The sequence below is a fragment of the Pelmatolapia mariae genome, linkage group LG10_11 (genome assembly GCF_036321145.2).
Source record: "Pelmatolapia mariae isolate MD_Pm_ZW linkage group LG10_11, Pm_UMD_F_2, whole genome shotgun sequence".
Taxonomy (NCBI): domain Eukaryota; kingdom Metazoa; phylum Chordata; class Actinopteri; order Cichliformes; family Cichlidae; genus Pelmatolapia; species Pelmatolapia mariae.
Window position 1 is genome coordinate 27136283 of NC_086236.1, and position 24649 is coordinate 27160931.

The following is a 24649-nucleotide window of genomic DNA, read 5'->3' on the forward strand; positions in this document are numbered from 1 at the left end:
TCTAAGTAGCAAAGAAACTCTAAACTCCGTTAATCACATGAATGCAGCAGTGTAGACTTTGGCATTTCGGTATGAAAAAAGCTCAAGGTACATATCGTAAACATCAGTCATGTCTAACTTTATCCTGGGTTTGGACGTGGGTACCACTTCGGTAAAAGCCGTTTTATTAGACAGAGGATGTAGAGCTATAGCTGCCAGTCAGTCTTTACCGACTGTTTCTGATTTAGCCGACGATAGCGGGATAAAGGTGAGTGCGTTCACTTGTCCCGCAATTTTAACTACAGCTCAGTAATCTAAACACCTCTGTGTGATTGTGTGTAACGCAGGCGAAAGAGCAGGACACGGGTCGGATCATAGACACTGTGAACCGGTGCATTGGCCTCTTGCCCAGAGACAAACTGCAGCATGTGTGTTGCATCGGGCTAACCGGACAGATGCATGGAGTTTTATTCTGGAAACCAAAAAGCGGTAAAGTTACTCTGCGTGTGGCATTTCATCATTAAGTGTGGTAACTTATGTAACAACGGCTCTATGATCGGGAGTTGTTTCTGGTTTTCTTTTCGCGGGAAATGAGAAAAACGTGATCAAAAACAAAAACAGTGTCAAGGGAAAGATTGGGCATGATTTTCAGGCTCACGTGCAGCCCTGTGCCAAATACAGATGACACTGCAAGAGCCAAAAGAGTCTTTGTTTGGCAAAGTGACGAAACAAGTACTTCGGCTCTTTACTCAAGTAAAAGTCATAATGCTAATTAAGAAATGAATCAAACCATTTCGCACTACACTCAGGAAGAATGAGCCATTTCAGAATTAGAGAAATTACCACATAATACAGATTCTAATTTTTTCATTGTCTACCTCTTTCCTGGGACCCAGATGTGGTAGGGTCAAAGGGTGAAGGTAGAAAATTGATATTTTTTAAGATCTACAAATGAATAAGTAACTAAACCTTTAACATGAATGTGATGAAGTGCAGAGTACGCCAAAAATATAGTGGTGTAGATCTAGAGATCACTACAGCATAGAAATTAAAAATATTGTACAAGTACATTAAAGCTGTAGGTAAGTAAAGTGCTTGAATTTAAAAAGAAAGAAAGAAAAGTCCTCACTTACATTCCACCACGGATCTTATCTATGCCCTGACCCAATGGCATGAAGCAAGGTGTGACTAACAGTACTCCAGTTCAATGGTAAATTGTGAGTGGGGAGTAGTTGATCATGGTTTAGGACCTTTACCACCCGATGTCCCTTCTCTGAACACAACCATCAGGGATACAGGAAACATACTTTGTGTATCAGTGTAATCTTAATTCTCTTGGATACATTCATTTAGGTGGAGGATGGAAACATTTGTGTAAAGATGGATGAATTATACCAGGATCATCACAGATTAGGTACTGAAGTGATGCAAATCTTAGATTGGAGAGAATTTTTCTTAGGGTGTTTACAGCCACACATTTGGACACTTATACAGCTTACACTAGGACACACTGGAAACATGTACACCTCCTGCAAAGCTTTCTTGACTTACCATGTAATCACCATTTAAAAGTCCTATAGTTTTCTGTCTATCGCGCTGTTTATCAATAGTATATTTTCATTTATTTTCAAGAAGTAATTATTTTTTCACTTGTCAATCTGATCTCTTCCCAAGATATTTTAATCTTTCCACACTGCCAAACACTCTGGAACCCATTTTTTTAGCATCTGTGTATTCAGTATCAGGGTTCGTACGGGAGCTTGAAATCCTTGAAAGTGTTTGAATTTTAATATTGTCTTTTCAAGGTTTGAAAAGTGCTTAAATTTCAGATGTGGTGCTTAAAAGTGCTTGAAAGTGTAACTGTATTTCATTCACCACAAATAACTATCTCATTGAATAGTTGTTGTTTTTTTTGTTTTGTTTTTTATCAGATAGAGAAATAAAATGAGTCGCAAAATGTAAAAGCAAAATTTCTCTGCCTGGGCTGCCTTGCACCTCTGTGGCTCTGTCTGTTTCAATAAGTGACCCCGCCTCTCCCCCTAACTGTCGGGATGAGTGCGCTAACATACCTGCAGTTGCTGTTTTAACCCTGGAGAACCCATGGGGTCAAATTTGACCCCATGGTTTCCCTAGAAAACCAATGGGGTCGGCTCTGACCCCATGGGTTCTCCAGGGTTAATGAGTGTTTGATGGAAAACGACAATGGCGGAGTTTGCGCTCTCCAGTCGCATGATAGGTGAGTCCTAGTAAATAATTTTCTAGTACGTGTACGTTACACATGCTAATTTTTAAAATTATGATTATTATTTTGCTGGCTATCAAACTCGCTGGAGAAATGATTGAAATGCAATGAGTGTGATGCAATACGGCAGCGCTATTATACAGTTAGTTATGGCATGGAGATTTATGGAATATGCTGTGAACTTAGCTAACATTACTTAGCAGTAGCAGTAATATGAGTTACTTTACTCATGTGAAAGCTTTAAACATTAGCCAGTTACATAACTAGCCAACTTAAGGCTTTCTGATTAACCCTCTAGGATTGACGGACCCAGAGTGTCAGTTTCAACTTGGGTCGAAATAAAACAGTGTTGTTTACAGCGGGAAGAAACAGTAAAAACGGCGTTTTCTAGGACGGTAGCAAACACTCTCTGCTTGGGAGTGAAAAAAAAAGAAAAAGTGGAAAAATGTGCCATGTCGACCAATCAAAAAATGATATGGCAACATATGGCATTTGGTTGTTTAAGAAGAGGGGGAAGTTTTAGGAGTGACACCGGCGAGAGAGAGAGCGAGTGAGCGAAAGAAAGAGAGAGCGAGTTTTGATACATGATAGATTTGTGATGTTTACTGTGTTTGGACTCAAGTTAGTGTGTTGTCTTGTGTAGTTAATGTGTAGTGTAGTCGTTGTTTTGTTTTGTGTGTCACTTCTACTAGTGAATGCCACAGTTGCTGCAAAAAAGCCACCAAAGGCAGATGTAAACGCTGTCTCCACATGGAAAACAGGAGTGACACACCTGCTGTCATACCTGCAGGGTTTATCCCTGTGCTGTTCTCCTCTGTCTTATTTGATGCAGAACACCTGATTGTTCTCTAAATAGTTTTAAATGGTTATATAAAAAACATCTGAGCCTTGGCTGCATTATTAGGTAAATAGTACCATATAACTTTGTTGTTTGCAAAACTTGTGCATATCTTTTAAAAATGTACAATTTCTATTTGCATTTCAAGTTATGAAAATGATTCGTAAAACATGTTTGTGGTTTTTACAGTCAAAAATATAACTTTTTTCTACTCACATTTTAAATTTTGTCTGAATTTAGATCAATTGTGCTTATACAGTATGTCAAAATGTGAAAATAACAGATTGGCAAGATAAACAGTTTTTAAAGGTGAAATATAGTGGACAAATCAAAAGTAGTTAAAAAACGGCCAATTATACCCTGAACCCCAGAGAGTTAAAGGCTAAAAGCAAAGTTGTCACCAAGTACTTTTTATATTTGTGTGTATTGCTGCAGCTTTTTTAAGTATTAACTTGGTGCCTTTGGGTGAAATAATGGTAATATGAGGGACATGGTCATATGGTCACAAAGAATAGCAACAGATACGTGTAGAATATCTGTATAGAGTGGTATCTAAAATAAGCATGCAGTTTAGTTTGACTAATGTTTAACTGGATCCAGAGGCTTTAGAACAACATTGACTGATAATAGGACAGGGCAGAGTCTTTCAAGAACACAGCAGTCAACATAACAACTCAAACAAGGGTTGTATTAAAGTTGTAAGCACTCAGTTTACTGTCTTTTGCACCTCCCAGGTTGCGTCTGGTCCAATAGTGATTCCTTCACAGCCAAAGACACCAGTCAGCTGATCACCTGGCAAGATGGACGTTGCAGCAATGACTTCCTCTCGTCTCTTCCTAGACCAGACTCTCATCTCAGCGTTGCCACGGGGTTTGGCTGTGCAACAATCTTCTGGTACATGAAACACAAGTAAGCACACATCTTTAAAAATAAATACATTATAAATAAATACATTTTGCAATTGTGATACAAAAGCTGAAGCTGTGTGGTTTTGCCGCAGACTCAAATTCCTTGAGGACTTTACGGTTGCAGGTACCATCCAGGACTATGTGGTGTCCATGCTGTGCGGTTTGGACGGGTGTGTGATGACACCTCAGAATGCAGCCAGCTGGGGCTTCTTCAACACGTCATCCAATCAGTGGAACGAAAACACGTTTGTATAGTGTTGAACTTCCTTCCTTTTTACAACACTTTACTTGATGCACCTACTGCATGAAAACTGTTGTGCATGTTTGGTTTGCAGCCTCATTTACCTAACACTTTGTGCATCAGTGCAAGCATACGTAACAAACACTGTATGTGTGTGTGTGTGTCCTCTAGTCTGAAGGGTGCTGGCTTCCCTTTGCACCTGCTTCCTAAGTGTGTGCCATCTGGTAGCTTGGCAGGAAAGACCTGCTCTCAGTGGCACGGCATCCCTGCTGGCACGCCAGTAGGGGCCGCGCTAGGAGACTTCCAGTGCTCCGTCTACTCCTGCATGAGCGAACGGACAGATGCAGGTGAAACAGGATATCCATTTATCTCTCTTAATGAACTATATGCACGATGCTCTCACAGTTGATTGTGGATCTGCATTTATAAGTTCATTCAGATTCGGATAACTTTATTAATCCCAAAAGGGGAATTTGTTTGCAGCTTAGCTTAATCACAAACCACACTGTTGCATGTCAAGTGAGAGATCAACAAACAATGAGGTCAAGGAAAAAAATCCAATATAAAACTTATTGTCGCTGACTTAGGGGTTTATATTTCAGGACAAACACATCACTAACCATCACAGCTGATTCTCTTTAGCTGACAGTTTGTTTCTTTTTTTCAAATTTCCCAGTCCTTAACATAAGCACTTCAGCCCAGCTGACCTACGCCATGCCAGCTGACTTCAAACCTCCAGATTCTCCTCAGCTCGCCTCGTCCATCTCCTACTTCCCTTACTTTGAGTCCACATACTTGGCTGTTGCAGCATCGCTCAATGGAGGGAATGTGTTGGCAAGTTTTGTGGAGATGCTGACTTCCTGGATGAGAGAGCTTGGTTTGTGTTCTTCTTCTAGTTTCTAGACCTTAATCCATCGTCATCCCTCTCTGCTCAGCTCAGGAAAACCAAACAGTGCAGGCTGACTTGCAGATGGACACAGACACTGTGATGCCACACATTAGTTTTATTTTTTAATCATCATTTTAATCATGATTATTACAAAACGTTTAAAAAAGTAGAATAGCTTAGTAAAGTCAAGTACAATATAACGAAACAAATTATTTCAACAGTTTCATATTCATATGGTGACAACTTCACTAAAAATCCTACCCCCTCTTTACTCTAAAACGGATTAAAATGTAAAATTGTGCATAACATTGTGTATTGATAAGATTTGTGAGACCAAAAACCTCAATAAGAAAATGTTTACTGACACTTTGCATAAACCAGGATATTTTAAGGCGGATACCAATATTCAGGGTTGAAAAAGCTATATTTTGGCCATTTCTTTTCTCTTTTCAGGCACAAATCATAAACAGATTTCCCTAACGTTTGTTATGCGTAGTTATTTATGTAATTATTTAACCTAACTGCTCGGATTAGCTGGATGTTGTGTTTGTGGCTTTCCAAAGAAGTGTGTTGCCAACAACAAGAGCTCCCACTGGTGGGAAAACTATGTAATTTCAAAACTCAAGACATGGTTGAAGGATGTTTCTTCTGTCTCTTCTTTAGTTTTTACATTTTTTTATTCATCAGCAGTTATAATATTGATACAGATAGATCAGCAAATAGCTAATGCCAGCTGACATTGTTGATTAATCCTAGTCTTAGTCGTACAAGTGAGCAGCAGGGACATGTTATCATAGACTTTTTTTTACAACTGTTTCAACCAGATGGACCGCCCCCTGTTGGCCATTAGGAAAAATGTAGTTTTAAGGTATATCTACATTATCTTCACATTTCACACTTGATGATTACGCTGTGTCCATCATTTATGTACAGTCTTTACATAAAAACTATAACTAAAGGGAATGGCACTATAGACACCAGGTTTAAAACTGTGGTATACTCTGATATACAGAAAGTTTTATCTGCTGCTTAATCAGGGTGATGTGAGCTCATTTGGAAAGATCCATGTACACCTCACATGCTCATATACTTAACATATTAATAGAGATGATAAATGACACCTCTCTAAACTCGTTACTGGAGATGCAAGAACCAAAATACATCCCAGCTTTATTCAGAAACGTTGGCAAACAGTTCTAGGGAAAGGTTATACTTGCAGATCAACAATCAAAGCTGCTTAAAGATGAAAGCAAAGACCAGAGACGGCGCAGAGATTAGAGAGAACTGACATTAAATCTCTTAAGTTAATGAATCATGAATGCAATAAGCAAAATAACAACTGTAGAACAGTTAAACTAAAGTCTGCACAGATAGATGACATTAAAGTGCCCCCCTCTGCTCCACCCCCCCATCCCCCCCACCCCCACAGGTGCAGAGCTGAGTGACTCGTGCTTATACGAAAAGCTGATTCATTGTGCCCTGAACCAGGAAACCAGCAACCTGAGGGTGAGTCCTACTATCTTGGGAGAGAGACATGACCCTCTCTGCCTGGGCCACGTGACTGGCATCTCCACCTCCAATCTCTCCCTGGGTCATGTGATCAGGGCTCTCTGCCAAGGAGTCCTGGACAACATCACCTCGATGATGCCCGTAGAGCATCTGCAGCAGGCAGGGGTCCGCAGGATTGTGGGCAGTGGGAGCGCGCTCGCTCAGAACGAAGTGCTAAGACAGGAAGTGGAGAAGGCGTTCCCTCTGCAGGTGGTATACGGACAGAACGCAGACTCTGCTTTGGGCGTGGCAATGATTCTCTGTGACCGCCTTTGAATTGGACTCGCTATCCAGTTCTGTCTGTTTACATGACTGAGAATTTTGCACATCAACTAAAGCTGACCCTAACAAATCTTACACAGTTCATTTTTATTTTGAATCTTAAAGCAAAGGCTGTGTTTGACAGGACAGAGATCCAATGTTAGCAATTTTATAGGACCAAAAGATGGAAGATGTTCGTGGAAGCTCAAAGATTTTACTGTGACTGAACAACTCTCAACAATATACTGGGCATTTCTGATATTTGGGCATTTTGTTGATATTTTGTTGCAGTGTAAGTCACAATCAAAGGACGTCATCTTTTTCCTAGACCTAGCTGCTCTTTATTCATCAGGAAAAAAGTCAGGCCTCTGTCACTTAGCTTTACAGCTGCTTAATGCAGCATCAGCATCAGAGCATTAAAAGATAGAGGCAACAAGTTCAAACTTGTTAACTGTAGGTGTCTGAAATAAAAAAATGACATGGAGAGAAATCACAGTGAGTTGGAATGCTTTAAAGCTTCTGCATGATTTATGTGCCCTGAGATGAAGATGCAATCAACATGTCAACACTGAAGCAGAAAACAGCATGTTGAGGTGCCTTCATTTTAGGTGTCTGGGACAGATTCATTTGTAGTTTCCTGTGCGATGGGTGTTTCCTTTTCAGTTCCGATTGAAACAGGTCGAATCTTTGTATGTTTGTGGGTTAAGTATTCCAAAACACTGATTGATCAGAATTCAGTCTGATCATGAAGCGCAGATTACCAGGGTGATCCACGCTTGGTTTAAAATCAACCAGTGTCATAATAGCAGAAATCCAATGGAATGGATTCATTTTTAGCACCTATTTTTCATTCATATACTGCAGTTTGTCTTGAGAATGATGAGAGCCTTGAGTGTTTGTTTCACTGTAGACTCTCACAGTGCCCGTCAACTCCCACTGAGCCTTATTTTTCTTTTTTAATCGCACTGTCAGCTTGGCTCACAGGCTCAAAATGGAGGTAGTAACTAGTAATGAATCACTTAACTCATTGGGCCCAAGTGTAGCTCATGCAGCCAGTTACTTCTACAAGTAACAGCACTATAACCACAGCAGAGACACCTAGTGGCTGGGGGTTGTCACACTCTTCCTGGACACCAGCTGAATCCAAATCATTGCTTTTCCGCCCCATTTACACTAGTCCATATAAAATAGTTTTACTCAGTTACAATGTCTCATTTTCAACCACACTCTGTTGTATCATGTTCACCAAGTTTACTGCAACAGCCTCCCCAGTCAGTGCTAACTCCACTCTATAACTCAGAAGACCTGGCGCTTGGAAGAGGCACTTGAAAAGTAGCCTGGAAAAAATGAAGGAGCTGGAAAGCTACCAGAAAACTGAGTATAGTCTCAAGAATAAGTTGCTCTTGACAAAGCACCACAAAACATCAAATCCCTGGGTGCTGGTTTATCTCAGTTGGATGAGCAGGTAACCATATGGCGCATGGCTGAGAGTGGCCTGCCCAGGTTCGAATTTGACCCGCGGCCCTTTGCCACATTTCTCTCTCTCTCTTTCCCATCAGTCTTCACTGCATCTGTCTAATAAAGCAAAAAAAAAAAAAAATACATACATATATATATATACATAAACCCCATAAGATCCCTGATGTGATGGATGTCTGAGCCGTATGATTGCAAAAACAAAAGCCAGTGAGTGCATTTGGACAACACAATGAGTGCAGGAAATCGAATGTATTGTTATCTGTAAAGTTATCTGTAAAGACCAGAGGCGCACTAGAGTCAACATGAGCTTCAGAATATTACAGAGCTCATACTAGGGGCGGTGTCTCTCTCTCTCTGACAGAACTGTATGAGTTACATTTCTTAGAGAAATATCTCACTGGTCATTTAATCCCTTTTTTTCTTGTGAGGTTGAAGCAATGCTGCACTTTACCTTGTATGGGCTGAATTTATTTTTGTCCAACCATCTACTTTCCCAGGTAGGCAACAGTTGCCTTAGCAAACTCACATTTAGCCAAGCTAACTGTCCTGTTTGTCTCACGCAGTCGATCAGTTTCCGGATGTGGTGCACATGTTGTCATTGTAGATCACATCAACATATCTTGTCCAGACACGACCAGATGCCTCAGATGACAAAGTTGATGTCGCATTACACAACTCAAAGCGTAGGAGAAGAGGCCAAAAGGAGTGATAAAGGCTGACGTGTCACTTGCTCTGTTAGGGGAACTTGCTAGGAACTGTTCAGTACATCAAGTTTACTGACAAACTGAGCTGAACCCACCCTGTTCACGCAGTCTTCCATCCATGGTAGAGGATAAGCATCTGGTTTAGTCAACCCACTTTCCAGTGATTGGTACAGAACCCGGGAATTGTTGGCTGTATCCACCAACAAACAGGGAGAAGCCCAGCTTGAAGATGAAGGTTCACAATACTACTATTGAACATATACTGAATTTCCTTCTCCATCACCTTCTCTTTTCTTTCCCAGAAAGTCTTAAAACGCCAGTGAATCAGTTGTGCGTCACCCACATCAATGCCATGCTCTGTTAGATGTGTTTGAGTTTGACAAATGAATACTCATTCATGATGACAGACAGCTCTGTGAACGGGCTTCCAATTTACAGAGGGTCCTTCCTCGGCAGGCTTTCACTGGATGGGTTTACCCCATCACCCTCATGCGCCAGTGAATCCATGCTTCCCACTGTGCTGTGGTATGTCTTCCCCAGTTTTACAGGGCTGGGACACCCTGATGTAATGGGGTTTAAGCAGATTAATATGACAAAAATGAATTTAAAAAACAAATAGTTCTACTCTGAATTTTGAATGGCAAAGGGACCATAAGGTGCCCTGAAATGAGACACCAACAAATGGCAGCAGAGCTAAAACCTGCTCACCTGGACCGAACTGGTGCACTTTGGCTTTTGGATAATTAAGATGCTTCATTTCTATAATCCAGAACCGGATTCACAATCTCAATGGGGTTCAGGCTGTACCACAGAATCCTGAAGCAAAGTTATGGGTCCTGGCACCGTGTGACCAAATACCAGCTCATTCAGACTAAACCCAGTAATGAGTTGAATTACATCCCTGGCAGCCAGCAACAAACAGCCATGGGTCTTTCCCAAACCTGGCCTAACTCACATTACCCCCACAGCAGAGTCTTCAAGGTTTGATGGAACCCTTAAAGTGTCCCTTGGCTCTGAATGTGATTATGCCTTACTCAGACTCGTTTCAAAATTTGAGTAAACAGATGTGATGAAAAGTTTGAGGGCTGAACAATCTGTATCACCTTTACGATAGTTGTGGCAGGAACCTAAGGGCTGAAACCCTCAAGCCTAGTGATACAGCTAGAACCGTCAATGACACCTGCAACCTTGGATGTGCCTCCAAGACAACCTTTTTTGACAACACACTAAAAAAAACTCCCCAACAGACCAGAGAGAATCCACTGTACATTCCAACAGGGACAGAACAGCAGCTGCACCTTATACAGACTTACACACACCAGGCACAGGCCCAGCCAAGCTCAAAGCCAGATGAATCACAAGCCGAGGACAGCTCAGTGACCATAACTTTCAGCGAAACAGTAACATAACTTTTTATTTACTACATGTCAGAGTCTCCCAAAGAGCCAGATTGTGTCCTTATAAGACCAGAACATATAGAAAATGGCTTTAAAATGGAAAGCCAATTGCTCCAACAATCGAAACTGCAAAATGACTAGCCCCATTTGCCCCAGTCTGTCTGACAGGATACTACAGAACAGAGGGAGACTAGACGAGGTTGTAATTAGTAGAGAATCGTTTATTTTAAGGAAAGCAAGAGCAGCATGTGTAGAAAGGAGAGAATTTCTTCTCCAATCAGCTCCTGCTGAACAAAGCACCTAGTGCCTTGGGGGGTCATCGCAGCATCCTTTAACTGACCTGTAAGAGCCATGGGAAATCTTCTTTCTGATGTTTAATGCTCTTTATTCACCTCTTCTTGAGATTCAACCTTAATTTGACCTTTAACTTAGTATATCGTCTACTCAAAAAGTTCATGGATGTCCTTTGTTTGTTTTTTTAATATTACTTTTCATACCTTGTTGTCATTTGGTTTAAGGAGATACGATTATGATTATGAAGATTAAAAGTCATCAACCAGTTAAAGAGAAAACCTGTTTGTCAAGTCTATAGCTTCATATTTTACTATAGTCACTTGTGTAAACACAATTTTTTCCACAGGCACATATAGACGTCACAGTCCACTGCGTTATTAGTGTGTTCACTCACTCATTATGTTCCATTAAGCCACAGTGATAGTGATGCTACTATGCTTGAAATAAACCGGTGTTAATAACTGAATTTGCTCCTGACTGTTGTTGAATGTGTTATTCTGCCTGCGTGAGCTCAGACAGGCTAATAAAGAGAGTTTTAACTTTGTGCACATTTCTGTTTTGTTTTTAATGAAGGCTCCTTTGAGAATGACAAGCTCAGATACAAATGGGATCAAGATCACAGAGAAGTTTTTTGGGGGTTCAAGTGACGGTTTTGGTTATGCCACCCTATGCAAACGATAACAATCTCATGCATCCTTTTCAACCGTAAAAAAAAGGAAGTCGTCTCATGCGAGCTCTGCAGCTACAGCTCACGCTGGTAGGCAGATGCTCTGCAACCACACATTTAGTCACAGGACCAGAGCAGCACTAAATAAAACACACAAGTACATCACATTGAGAACACGAAGAGGCATGTAAGACGTACAGGAAACACTTGAGCAGCTTTATGGACTAAAAAAACCCCCAGAAGACTTACGACCAAAATCTTCAGCATTCTGAATTTGATTCTTCAGGGTAAGTTTCTCCTTTTTGAAACTTCTGCTTTCATTTTCTGAGGATTTTCTGTGGACAACATGAAGCTCTTCTGCTTCATGCCTGTTTTTTTGTTCAGCTAAGTGCTTCAGTGGATTATTTAGTTTGTATAAATTCAAAGATAATAAAAGCTTTTAACTGTTGTTTTAACACTGCAATGTGCTCTGTAGCTCCTCTTTGCTGAAGTCATCAAAAAAAAAAAAAGCCAAGCTCTGTTGTGTTAGGTCAGTTAATACACTCCATTCTCTGTGGTATTTTTTCATGTCCAGGAATGGTCAGTGCAGCATCCTTTTAAACACTCAAGCCCAGAGTAAAGTGCTCTAATTTTCTCAAGGGCGGGTTATCTTATTTCCCTCTGCCTTGCTCCTACTATTTCCATTTCCCTTAATGCTAAGCAGGCATCTTCAGAGACACAATAGTATTCACACGCCCATGTCTCTGAGGGTGTGTCAATACCTCAGTGGTTTTGACATTAACATCAGATTTATTTTTTTTTTAAACAAAGGAAACAGTATAGACGACAAAGATTGAAGTCTGGTGAGTCAGCTCGTTTGTTACTGCTTTGATTGCCACTTTATAAAAAAAAAAGCTTTAGTTCATGAAGAATGTGCTACTGCTGTGGCATGTTGCACTGCTTCTTCGGTATATGGATGGCATGTTGAAGTGCAAAGTTAAAGGGATGTTTTGCACAGTTTAGATTGCGCCTCAATGAGAATACAGAGCAGATTACCTTTATTATTGTAGAGACATGTTTGTGCAGCATTAAAAAAACCCATACATGGCTCACATTACTGAGCATCATGGATCGATAAGTTATAAATAATACACCAGGACATAATGACATGATGTAGGAGAGGTTCCTGTACAAGCAGTTTAACAATGAAAACATTTATAGACATGTAAGCTTAGCATTTCTTTCTTTAAAATACTACCGTTTCAGTTGTGTGATTGAAAGCAACTGTTTAATTCATCTTTTACATGATGTTCAGCAAAATGGTTTCACCACAATAGATGTGCTTATTCTCTGTTTTCAGTCCGTTGTTGTTTTTTTGCTGTGTTCCTCCCATGATGTCCATGGGTTATAACACAGTTTCCACTAAATCACTAATTCCCCATTTTCTGACTCAAAAAGAGGAACAAGAAGCCACAGAAGATTTCTGTACGGTCTCATGGCCCTTAACGCGTCTTTCTTTAACATCAGGGCATAGTGTCTGTTTACTATCACCTGAACTTGGAATCCTTTTAGACTGTGAATGTGTAACCACACTGTAAACCAATTGATCATGCCACAAAGCAGCGAGCAGCAAGAAGATCGGGTGCTGTGTTTCTACTGTTGTCAAGGAAGTTGTGTTTTAAATAAAAACTCCTTTGTTAGTCACTGGTTGGGGAAACATCACATGTCTGAAAGCTATGTCCGTGCCATTTAAGACGGGTTAGATAAGCCCCTGTGGTAAACATGTTTCCGATTCTGCTGATGCAGCCACGCTGCACGCTCTGACCTGAATTATTTACAGTGGCTCATGGCTGTGTTTGGCTTGTAACCAATTCAATCCAAGCAGTGTGTAATGACATAGTTTTAAATGGTTTAACCTAAATCTTTACTTTGATTCCTCCAATTGTTGTAGATAACTTACTGTGGACACAGATCTGGGTGTACAGTGATTTTATTGCCCTTTTTCTCATGTTTCAAATTTCTGCAGGCTAAATAGGACTTTCATTTTTTCAACAAGAAGCACACAGAGAGCACAAACCTCCACCAAGACAGCTTTTAAGGGAATAGTTTAGTAGTAGTTTGTGTAGGAGAAGCTAACGGATAATAGGTTTGTAATAATATTGATTTTTACAACTTGTAACTAGCTGTAATGCATTTGGGGTTAAATGTAAAAGTGAGGTCAGAGGTTACATTTTGACATGACACACATACAACCACTACCAAACTTAGTCTCCTTAAAGCTCATAAAGCCGGTTAACTACAATTTAAATGAAAATAAATTTAAAAAAGCACCAGTAACATGGTAGTTACTGAGTGTCTTAGTTATTAGGTATTAGCAGTGAAACAGTAACAGTGTCTTGAAAAAAAGCTCTACCTTTTGTATTGAAAGCTCCTTGCAGCACTTCTGTCACTTCTGGATTATGGATAACTGTGTCGTATTTCCATGCAGATCACTGGAGGAAAGGGTGAAAAATGAAGAAATCTGAGATGTTTGGTTTCACTCTGGAGACAGACGACAGGACAGAGGAGGAAAGGTCGCGGCAAAAGGTGACTAAGAAAGATGGTCTGGCTTCTGCTTTGAGGTTGAGCCCGGAGGACCCCAAGACACCTATGGACACTGATTACCAGGAAGAAATGGAGAAGACGAAACCTCAGATCAGATTTAATTTCAACTTTGACAAGTGAGCCTCTCCATGCAGTGATAAAATGATGTCTGCCTCAATATAACACTCATTATAGGATTGGTGCTGGGTATTTTCAAGCCCCAAAGTGCTGATTTAATAACCTTCTGCAACCCAACTGTCTGTTACACTTTTTTGTTTTTTTGTACAGAGGGATTCGAGGTGTGGATCAGCATGATAACAGGAGAGACAGCAAGACATTTAACCGTGACAGACTGTTTGAAGCAGTGGCCAGCAGAGATATCAGCAAACTAGATGGCCTTCAAGAGTACCTGCGCCAAAATATGAAGAAACTCTCTGACTCTTTGTGTGAGTGTTGGAGGACCGGTAATGCAACAGCTGCAACTAAAGTAGAACATGCTGACCTATGTGTTAACCACATGGATTTGTGTTTACATCCACAGATCGGTCTTACGGTAAAACGCCCTTAATGAAAGCTCTGCTGCACCTCAAAGACGGCAGGAATGAGACCGTCGAAATGTTGATCGACATTTCAGAGAAGATGGGTGATGTTAAGGAGTTTGTGAACGCAGCCTACACCAACAACTACTACAAAGGTAACAGATTTTCTGTGTCTGGGAGATTTATTTGAACTCTTTTAACCTTGTCACGATATCTGTATTCCAGCATTTTTTTCCAGTAATGCAGTGGACATGTTTAAATATGACTCATTTTCTTGCAGGCCAGACAGCTCTGCATATAGCCATCGAGAGGAGAAGTATTTTTTATGTGAAGCTGCTGGTCAGCAAAGGTGCAGACGTCCACGTCAGAGCTTGCGGGAAATTCTTCCAACCACACAAGGGTCCCTACTTCTACTTTGGTGAGCACATGCTGCTGCAGAGAGGAGTTTCCTCATGCAAAGATCATATGCCGATGCAGTGAGTCAGCCAGTTATTTTTGTAGCTTTTAGCATCAGAGCAGAAGTGTGATTTTTTTTTTTTTTTTTGAAGGAACAATATGATGGCCCAGCTTCCTCGATCAATACTTAATACTCAAATATGTATAGAGGAACAGCGTGCAAGTTGTTCAGAGGGAAATATTGTCCTATTTTTGGACATGCTGCTACCTTTCCAAGTTTCTTATTTAGTGTCCTTTTGCAAAATGCAGGATTCTGAATTACATGTGAGTACATTAAAAGACCAGTACAGCTTTGAATCTCGAATGAGAAACAAGAGCGAACTCAAGATAAGTAAAGGTTTCCTCAGGTTCCCTTTAACTATGACACCAACTATATTAGTATCCCTATCTACATACTGTTACATAACCTCTGGTACTTATTAAAGCCTTAAAAGTCACATATGATAAATTTTTCTTTGGCGTGTAACAGTATACTCTTTAATCAAACATAAAATAATTGTTTCAAATGTACAGAATACCTGGAATATTAAGTAAATGTGATCTTCATGATTTGTTGGCCATAAATTTCACAATTTATAATCAATTAATTATCTCTCTATAACTCATCTTCCTCTATTACCAGTTTAACAAAAAGATTATTTGGGTCAAACTTGCTCTTCTGTCGGCCAGATAGTTTTTACAAATGCTGATTTTTTTTTTTTTTTTATCTAGTTAATGGCTAAATCAACGACTTATATTAGCTGATGGTTTCAAGACGGTTTCACCATATGTGTGTTTTTCTGTTGTTGCCTGGACAGAATTTTTTTCTGCATGAGCAACAAAAGCTTGCTCAAACATCATTGGTCAATGGAAATTTAACTGCAAACACACCACAAAGAAAAACAGAACACTCTTGCTACCAAAAGTCTTATCCCTTGCTTAAGGATTCTGCAAATAAATTTTTCCAGTTTTGCATTTTTATCTCTAGCTTCAGAGGGAAGCTAGAGATAAAAATGGACAATATGAGTAATGCAGGAATCTTTCCCCCACCGATAGCTTTGTGTGTAGTCCCTAAATCATAGAGGAAACCATGACTGGACTCAAAACTAGTTGTCACAATATAATGCAAGTTACAAAAAAACGTTTCTTCAGCTGAATACAGCTCTGCTCGGTGAACCTCAAAAACCAAGCGATGAACCGCAACAGCTGGCAAAATTTATTACAGTGCAAGTCTTGAGCTAACCCTCTTTTCATAACATTTTGTTAGGAAAGTGGGAAATAGTTACAGTAATTTACAATTTACCAAATTTTGACAAGATCCCCAACACCTCTGGTTAAAATACAGCCATAACCCATGACAGAGGCTCCACCGTGCTTTACAGATGGGTGTAGACGCTATTTGTTGTACCTGTCTCTTGAACTCCTCAAGAGACAGGTACAACCACCTCAGTGCCATTTATTTCTTTCAGATATTGTTCATCTGTTGCAGATAGTTTTTTTTTAGGCCTGCCAGTTCTTTTGTTCTCCACCTATCCAGTTTCTTCAAACTTTTTAAGGACACACCATGTCGACATATGCCAAGTTCTTGGTTAATAGCTCTTTGGGAATCACCTTGTTGGTGCAAAAATATTATTTCATGTCTGTCAAACTGTTGTTTTTGGCATTTTTCATAGATTTAACTAAAGAAATTAGAACAAAACATCTCTTTTTGCAGCAGACTAAGTGACAAAGTGCTTAAAGATACAATTTCAAATCGGTTCATTGTTGTCTCGTATGTGCAGACACAACACTGGTTCGTTCCTTGACTTGGGTATCCTTTTTAATGGTTGAATGATTCATAGGTCAGTGCCTATAATACAATACCTGTAATACGTTTGCACAGTACTGTACTGTACAGTACTGATAGCATGAATTTGTCAACTTGCTCTTTAATGGTTTGGATTGACTAGACATAGAATGGACCAGCAAAAAAATAGTCCCTTTAGACTGATTTTTAATTTTAGGGTTTGTATTTTATCCTCAGTTATTGTCCCTGTTACTAGTTCGCTAATATAAACTAATGTAAGTCTATTGACTGTAACCAACCAACCCAGTGATGTAATGTTCTGTACTGAAAGAAGGTGGCGCAAAACATGTTTTAAAGCCTTTAAGCACATATTTTTTAAATCCAGTTACACAGAAAGATTTACATCTGTGTCAGTTTTTGAGGGCAGGGCTCCATGGTGTAAACTAGCCTTTAAACGTTTAGTGTTTCACTTCCACTTTCAACACCCTGATTTTGATTCAAAAAATAAGTAAGGCTGGAATAAAACTTTAAAATATCATCAAATCTTTGTCTGCAGGTGAGCTGCCCCTGTCTCTGGCAGCCTGCACCAACCAGCCCGACGTGGTAGACTTCTTAATGGACAATGAATACCAGCGAGCAGATGCTAAGATGGTAGATTCTCAAGGCAACACGGTCCTGCATGCCCTTGTGATGGTGGCTGACAACTCCAAGTGCAACACAGAATTCATAGTCAGCATGTACGACCGTATCCTAAAGATCACAGCGAGACTGTATCCCAAGGTGCAGCTGGAAAACATTGAGAACAAGAAGGGCCTGACACCTCTCAAAATGGCTGCCCACACTGGCAAGACTGGGGTAAAACACTGCAGGTTGACATTAAGAGTACTACCAAGTAAGAAAAGCAACAGTCAGAATGAAGTGCAGAGCCATAAGAGTAGTATGGCCCTCCTTTACTACTGACAGGGCAGAAACTATAAGTTTTGGTGGGATCTGCAGTTTCTGGGTTTTCAGAAATAGATCAGACCTTCACAGACTTTGTTTATTCTAGCTTTCCTTTTTACTTGTCTACAGCTGTTCTCACACATCTTAAAACGAGAGTTCCAAGAGCCTGGAACCAAACACTTGTCCCGTAAATTCACCGAGTGGATTTACGGGCCCGTCCACTGCTCCCTGTACGACCTGGCCTCCGTGGACTCATATGAGGAGAACTCAGTGCTGAAGATACTGATCTACGGCAGCGACATCCCTGTGAGTCCCAGCATCGTGACACCAGTCAGAGCAGTAGTTGCATGCTGTTTGGTTCTCAAACGTGCATCCCTTCCTTTCTCCTCTCAGAACCGTCATGAGATGCTCGAGACGGAGCCTCTGATCCAACTGCTTGAAGAAAAGTGGAATAGGTTTGCCAGTGGAATGTTTTTCTTCAACTTCCTGTCCTACCTTGTGTACTTGATCATCTTTACTCTCCTAGCCTATTATAAGAAAGAAAGCATGGTAAGCTGACTGACACAGAAGAGGTGAGCTGTGCAAGCATCACAGACAGGCCTGTGCTAATGTGGATGATGTTCCCTCTGTGCCCCACAGCCATTACTTCCCATTAACCTCAAGACCAATGATCACCTGTACATTTTAGCTTGGCTGGTGACAGCAGTTGCGAACTGCTACTTCTTTTTCATAGGGGTATGTAGTTAACTTGTGTTTGTGTACATCTACTTTCTTATATCACCACCTAGTGGAAGTTGTAGTCCAGTAACATGACTGATTACCTCATCTGAATCCCTAGATTATAGATATGATGAGGAAACGACCAAAGCTGGAGACCCTGCTGGTTGACGGATATTATGAGATTCTTTTGTAAGTAGCAGGCATGCTCAAAATTAAAGCTACCTTGTGGAGTTTTCTCACCTCTTTATAATGCAATATTATTCCTGATACAGAGTCGCCACTTGCATTCGTGCAGCAATCAGCTGAAGCCCCTTTACTACTAACATTTCCTTTTAATAGATTCAAATGACTGCAGCAGTTGTTGTGATTTAATGATGTCAAAAGTTTGGACACACCTTCTCATTTAATGTGTTTTTCTATTTACATTGTAGATTCTTACTGAAGGCATCAAAACTGTGAATAAACACATATTTAATTATGTAGTAAACAAAAAAGTGTGAAATACCTTAAAACATGTTTTATATTTTAGATTCTTCAAAATAGCCACCCTTTGCTTTGATTACTGTTTTGCACACTCTTGGCATTCTCTTGATGAGCTTCATGAGGTAGTCACCTGAAATGGTTTTCAAACAGTCTTGAAGGAGTTCCCAGAGATGCTGAGCACTTGTTGGGCCTTTTGCCTTCACTCTGCGGTCAAATCTCATCCCAAACCATCTCAATTTGGTTTAGGTTAGGTGACTGTGGAGGCCAGGCAATCTGGTGCAGCACTCCATCACTCTCCTTCTTGGTCAAATAGGCCTTACACAGCCTGGAGGTGTGTTTGGGGTCATTGTCCTATTGATAAATAAATGATGCTCCAGCTAAACACAAACTGGATGGGATGGCATGTTGCTGCAGGATGCTGTGGTAGCCATGCTGGTTCAGTGTGCCTTCAGTTTTGAATAAATCCCCAACAGTGGCACCTGCAAAGCACTCCGACACCAAAACACCTACTCCTGCATGCTTCACAGTGGGAACCATACATGTAGAGACCATCCGTTCACCTTTTCTGCGTCGCACAAAGACACGGCGGGTGGAACCAAAGATCTCTAATTTGGACTCATCAGACCAAAGCACAGATTTTCAACGGTCTAATGTCCATTCCTTGTGTTTCTTGGTTTAAACAAATCTCTTCTGCTTGTTGCTTTTCCTTAGTAGGTGTTTCTTAGCAGCTATTTGACCTCTAATCTGCTCTAATCTGAGATACTGTTAACTTGCGATTTCTGAGGCTGGTGAGCAGCAGAGGTGACTCTTGGTCTTCCTTTCCTGGGGTGGTCCTCATGTGAGCCAGTTTCGTCGTAGCGCTTGATGGTTTTTGAGACTGCACTTGGGGACACAAAGCTTTTGTAATTTTCCAGAATGATTGAAGGTTTGCAGTGCTGTCACCAAAGCAAAAGGTGGCTACTTTGGGGAATCTAAAAGATAAGACATATTTAGAGTTATTCATCAATTTTTTCTTTGCTACATAATTTCATATATCTTACTTCATAGATTTGATGTATTCAGTTTGTATCTACAATGTAGAAAGTCGTAAAAATAAATAAAAAGCATGAAATGCTAAGGTGTGTCCAAACATTGGTAAGTTGGTTATATACTTTCTATAGGTATTGTGCTTCTTTTGGGAAAAAATAGGTTTTTCCACAACACTTTGCAAATAAATGGTTTGTGGAAGATGTACAGCACAGTAAAACTCCTCAGCAGTCATGTTAATAGTTCTTACAGTGCTGCCGCTGATAGTCTTTTGCAGGGTGTCCTCTTCCTGATCTCCACTGGGCTCCACCTGTTTGGGAGGGATGAGTACCTCAGCTTCCTGGTGTTGTGTCTTGCTCTCAGCTGGGTGAACATTCTCTACTTCTCCAGGGGCAACGAGCACATGGGCATCTATAGTGTCATGATACAAAAGGTAGCCCTCGCATGTCACGCAGTTCCACAGAGAAGATGGTAGCAACTGATCCCATCACTGAGGCTCTCTGTCTCCTTGTTTGCAGATGATCCTCAGTGACATTCTGCGTTTCCTGTTTGTCTACATCGTCTTCCTCTTTGGATTTTCAGCAGGTATTATACCCTCTCTAAAAAGGAGAAAGGTTTGCACAAAAACATCTGCTATGCCCATAAAATGATTTCTGACTTAAAAAACTATTTTTGATTCCATTTAAAAAGTTTTACATACAAAATACATACAAAATACTCTTTTACAAAAAGAGTATTTTGGGACAGAATCTGCAGCTTGTGTACCCTGATCAGACCTGCTTAACCTGCTGTAACCTGCTTCCTGTCTCCTATCACAGCGGTGGTCACCCTGCTCAAAGACCCTACAGCAGACAAGTCTCCTGATAAAGAGCTGAATACAACAAACACCACTAAATCACCTCGTTTTCTCCTTGTTGGTCTTGAGGAGGATTGTGTCAAACCTACCTTCTCAAACATCTCCTACACTACCCTGCAGCTCTTCAAGTTCACCATTGGCATGGGCGACATGGAGTTCATCCAGGATTACAAGTACATAGAGGTCTTCTACGTGCTCCTCATCTTCTATATCATACTTACCTACATCCTGCTGCTCAACATGCTCATCGCGCTCATGAACCGTACTGTGGAGAAGCTCACCAATGAGACCACCAGCATCTGGAAGCTACAGGTCAGAGTGTTCAGAGCTGATGTGAGTATTTAAGTGAAGTATGCGTGATTTAAATGATGTGACTGCTTTCAGAGGGCTATCACTATCCTGGACATGGAGAAGAGACTGCCCTGTTGCCTGAGGGGTTATTTTCGCTGTGGAGTGGAGAAAAATCTCAACACTGCTATTGGAAAGGACCGCCGGCGGTGTTTCAGGTTGGCTTCTATTCAGTTCAGTGACAGCACAGTTGTTAGTCACACATTTTCAAACGGCTGCAAATGCCCTGGACACTCTAGCTCCACCATGGGGTTGATATTTGTGGTTCTAAGGGATGTATTTCAGCATCTTCATAACTTTTTTAATGAAACCTAAGCTTTTAACCAACGCCATCTTATGTTTCTATCAGTTTTGTTGACAAAGACAACATGTTAGCATGCAGACATTAATATATACCACAAAGATCAACATGAAGCTTCTGCCTTCTTGAAGGCTACGCCCTTACCTTAACCCCTAATGGAGATAGAGGCCTCTTTTTTTTTTTTTCCAGTGACATATTGGAAAATGGCAGTGTTGGATGTCTGTGGGCAAAATGAAGTCCCAGCTTCCTGAAGGCTGCAGCTCTTGTACAGTCTCAGTTTAAACATGGCAAAAAGTTTAAAATAATGAGCACGTGTACAATTTATTCCTATGAACCAGCAGCTCAAGGCTTACTCTAGACACTTGCTCCAAACACTCAATTTCACTGTTTTACTTAGAGTTCCATATATCAGTGAACCAGGACATCCTTAACCCTGTTTAAGCCTGAACCATGAAATATTTATAGTTTATGGTTATATTTATTTATTTAGTTTTTGCAGGGGAGGGGGGGCACACACACACTTACATAGGTATCAAAAACTCATGTGTCAAATATGATACATTTGGTGTTACAGGGTTAATAAGGCTTTCTCAGGCACATCAGTGAGCCCAGCGGCCACACCCACCTGCTGTTAAAGCCTTTCTTTTATTAGGAGCATCAATCCAGAAGAAATCTGCTTAAAGCGAATGGCTCGTTTGAGACAGATGAACTGAGGTGCTGCACCAGCATAAGATAAATAAGGATTATTTTTGAATTGTGAGTCATGCAAAGTTACTCTAATGAAGTCCAAGAGTGAAAATATAGAGCTGCAAACGATTATAATACAGGAAGTTCCTTTAGTTTTCATCTAGCAGTATTACAAAATCAAATATTTCATTCGGCATTTATGTTTCCTTAACGACGAGTTGCAACACCTCAGTACATCAATAAAGATGTGGTTTGATAACCATTAGAACAGTTTTTGGGTTTTTCCAAGAATAGCTGCACAGGCAGAGACCACCTTCACTAGCTTTGATGCACACCCAGTCATTTTGTTCGAATAGGTGAAATATGACAGAAACCACTCAGCTCAGAAAAGAGCTTCAGTGTTTTCTCCTAGTAGTGTTTCAAGGGGTAACAAGCTATTTGTCAAATATTGTTATTCCAGTCAGCCTCATCTGCACTTTGCATTTATTGCACACCAACATACTAAACCGGCTGGACATGGAAAACCTGCTAGCAGGATGATTTAGCACAAAGCACTATGATGCCAAATGCAGCCTCACAAGAGCTGCTGACTAGTTCCCCGTTATGGAGGCCCTGTTGGGTCAAAGCTTTTTCTCTTAAAATTACAAAAAAAAAAATAAATAATAAATTACATTCTTTTTGGGGTGCTCACTTGGTTGAGCAGCTGATTCATATGTCAAAACACTACAGTTTGGGTCTGCATTTCCTGTGTCATTCTTGCTTTTCCCCTTCTTTACAATTGTCCCTGTCCAAGAAAGACTAAAAATGCCTGACATAAATAATGAATATAATCTAACTTAGTCTAACTTTGAATTATTTCAGCTGACATGATGTTCAAATGTTGCATTTACTTTACTAAATTTGTTACAGTTTGATCACTACAAAGTGCATTAGTACTAGTTGGCTTCTGTGGCTGCAGAAAAACAAAATATAGAGAAACTGGCTGTTAGTGAGCTGTGGCTTGAACTCGCTTGCAGATAAATCCAGACATGTATAAAGACAGGAGAAAAGAACACGTTTGAGTATTGAATACATAATTATTAGAGTTATTAGTCATAAATTTGGCTACATTTCAGTATTGGCTATATTATTTGTGTTCAGCTGTGCTAGATTGAACCTCTGCATGTGTGTCAGTCTTTGTGGGTTTGTAGCGGGTTTCCTGGTGACAGGAAGGATGATGTATGAGGTCTAATATTAGACTTATTATCTGACTTTATTGGCCAGGTTTTCATATTAAGATTCTTCATATCGAGGAGTATAAAATCCCTTGCATGAAACTAATCACCACTCTGCTGCTCACAAGAAAGGCTGATAAAGGCCAACTTCATCAAGGCACAGTAACAAAGGAGAAACAAAGGTTTAGCATTGAAGAGTTCATCCAAGACGTGGCTGTGTGAGCACAATCGATTGATACACAGTACACCGTGTTGTTCGCTAATTTTGCTGACAGCTGATTGATGTGTCACACGGCAGACAGTAATTGGAGCATGTGTCCTCTTGTCTCCTCAGAGTGGAGGAAGTCAACTGGAACAAATGGAACAGCAACCTGGTCAAAATCGATGAGGATCCCGGCTGTTGGGAGCGTGTCCAGCAGCCAGGCACTGAAACCCCGCCTAGGAGGCGACAAAGAGGTGCGGAAACATGAATTCATGGATTTGTGTGAGGGAGGAAAGTAATTCGAGTCCACTAACATTTCCCTGCTTTACCCACAGGGAGGAGCTGGAGAGGGTTATTCATGGATGGCAGTAGGCGGTGGCAGGCGTACCAGTCCACAGAGATGACGCCGGTCTAACAGAGAGCTGCTCTCTGGCTACTCAGCCTGACTGGCTGTTTTACTTATCCAATAATTTTAACAGACATGGATAATCTACTTTACTGACTGATTGATACCCCAGTGTAACCTTCCAAAGAAAACCTTGTGGACACTTTGGGTTTGACTGACAACGGTGTAAAACAGCACAATTTATCAGTATTGAACGCCAGGCAGTGTTGTGTAAATAGCAAAGAAATTTTAAAGCAAACCTTTAAAGCAGAACATTTGATCCAGCGGCTTCTTCTACATGCTGCTCCTGCACGTCAACTAGATGCACATCCTCTGCTCAAAGGCCATAACCTGCTGGCACCTCTGGCATCGCTCGAAAACCTTCGTGGAGTAATGCCGCTCACCAAGGTGCTGATCCTTCCCTCCCGCTGTGTGCCCTTTATACCAGGCCCATTTTCATCACAGCCAGACAAGCTAAATCTACTGCGACCAGATCAGTCCCACAGATTTCACAGCTTGCTTTGTCTACTCCACTTCCTGTTCCGGCCTGGATAAATGGCATGAAGCGGCAGCAATTGGTGTAGCAATCACCACCTTTGGCTCTACCTGTCACAGTTACAAATTATATGTGGCTTAGACAAGCCTTTAGAAACACCGAGTCGCTTCTAGGACTGATTATGAGAGAGACAAATGTGCGTGTGTGTGTAGCTACCTGA

At 40.7% G+C, this 24649-nt stretch overlaps 2 protein-coding genes across 2 annotated transcripts; both read left to right on the plus strand.

The window, feature by feature from the left end:
• Nucleotides 1–51: 51 nt before the first annotated feature.
• shpk (sedoheptulokinase) lies at nt 52–11304 on the plus strand. Its single transcript, XM_063488228.1, has 7 exons — nt 52–247; nt 327–468; nt 3794–3968; nt 4060–4212; nt 4380–4555; nt 4885–5085; nt 6527–11304. The coding sequence occupies exons 1-7, from the start codon at nt 110–112 to the stop codon at nt 6919–6921; spliced, it is 1380 nt and encodes a 459-aa protein (XP_063344298.1). The 5' UTR covers nt 52–109; the 3' UTR covers nt 6922–11304.
• A 319-nt stretch (nt 11305–11623) lies between these two features.
• On the plus strand, nt 11624–24620 carry trpv1 (transient receptor potential cation channel, subfamily V, member 1). Its single transcript, XM_063485536.1, has 16 exons — nt 11624–11734; nt 13915–14146; nt 14298–14455; nt 14551–14703; nt 14829–14966; nt 17326–17624; nt 17841–18017; nt 18105–18260; nt 18351–18446; nt 18550–18620; nt 20208–20373; nt 20459–20525; nt 20759–21108; nt 21181–21302; nt 23681–23802; nt 23884–24620. The coding sequence occupies exons 2-16, from the start codon at nt 13938–13940 to the stop codon at nt 23961–23963; spliced, it is 2364 nt and encodes a 787-aa protein (XP_063341606.1). The 5' UTR covers nt 11624–11734; nt 13915–13937; the 3' UTR covers nt 23964–24620.
• Nucleotides 24621–24649: the final 29 nt, after the last annotated feature.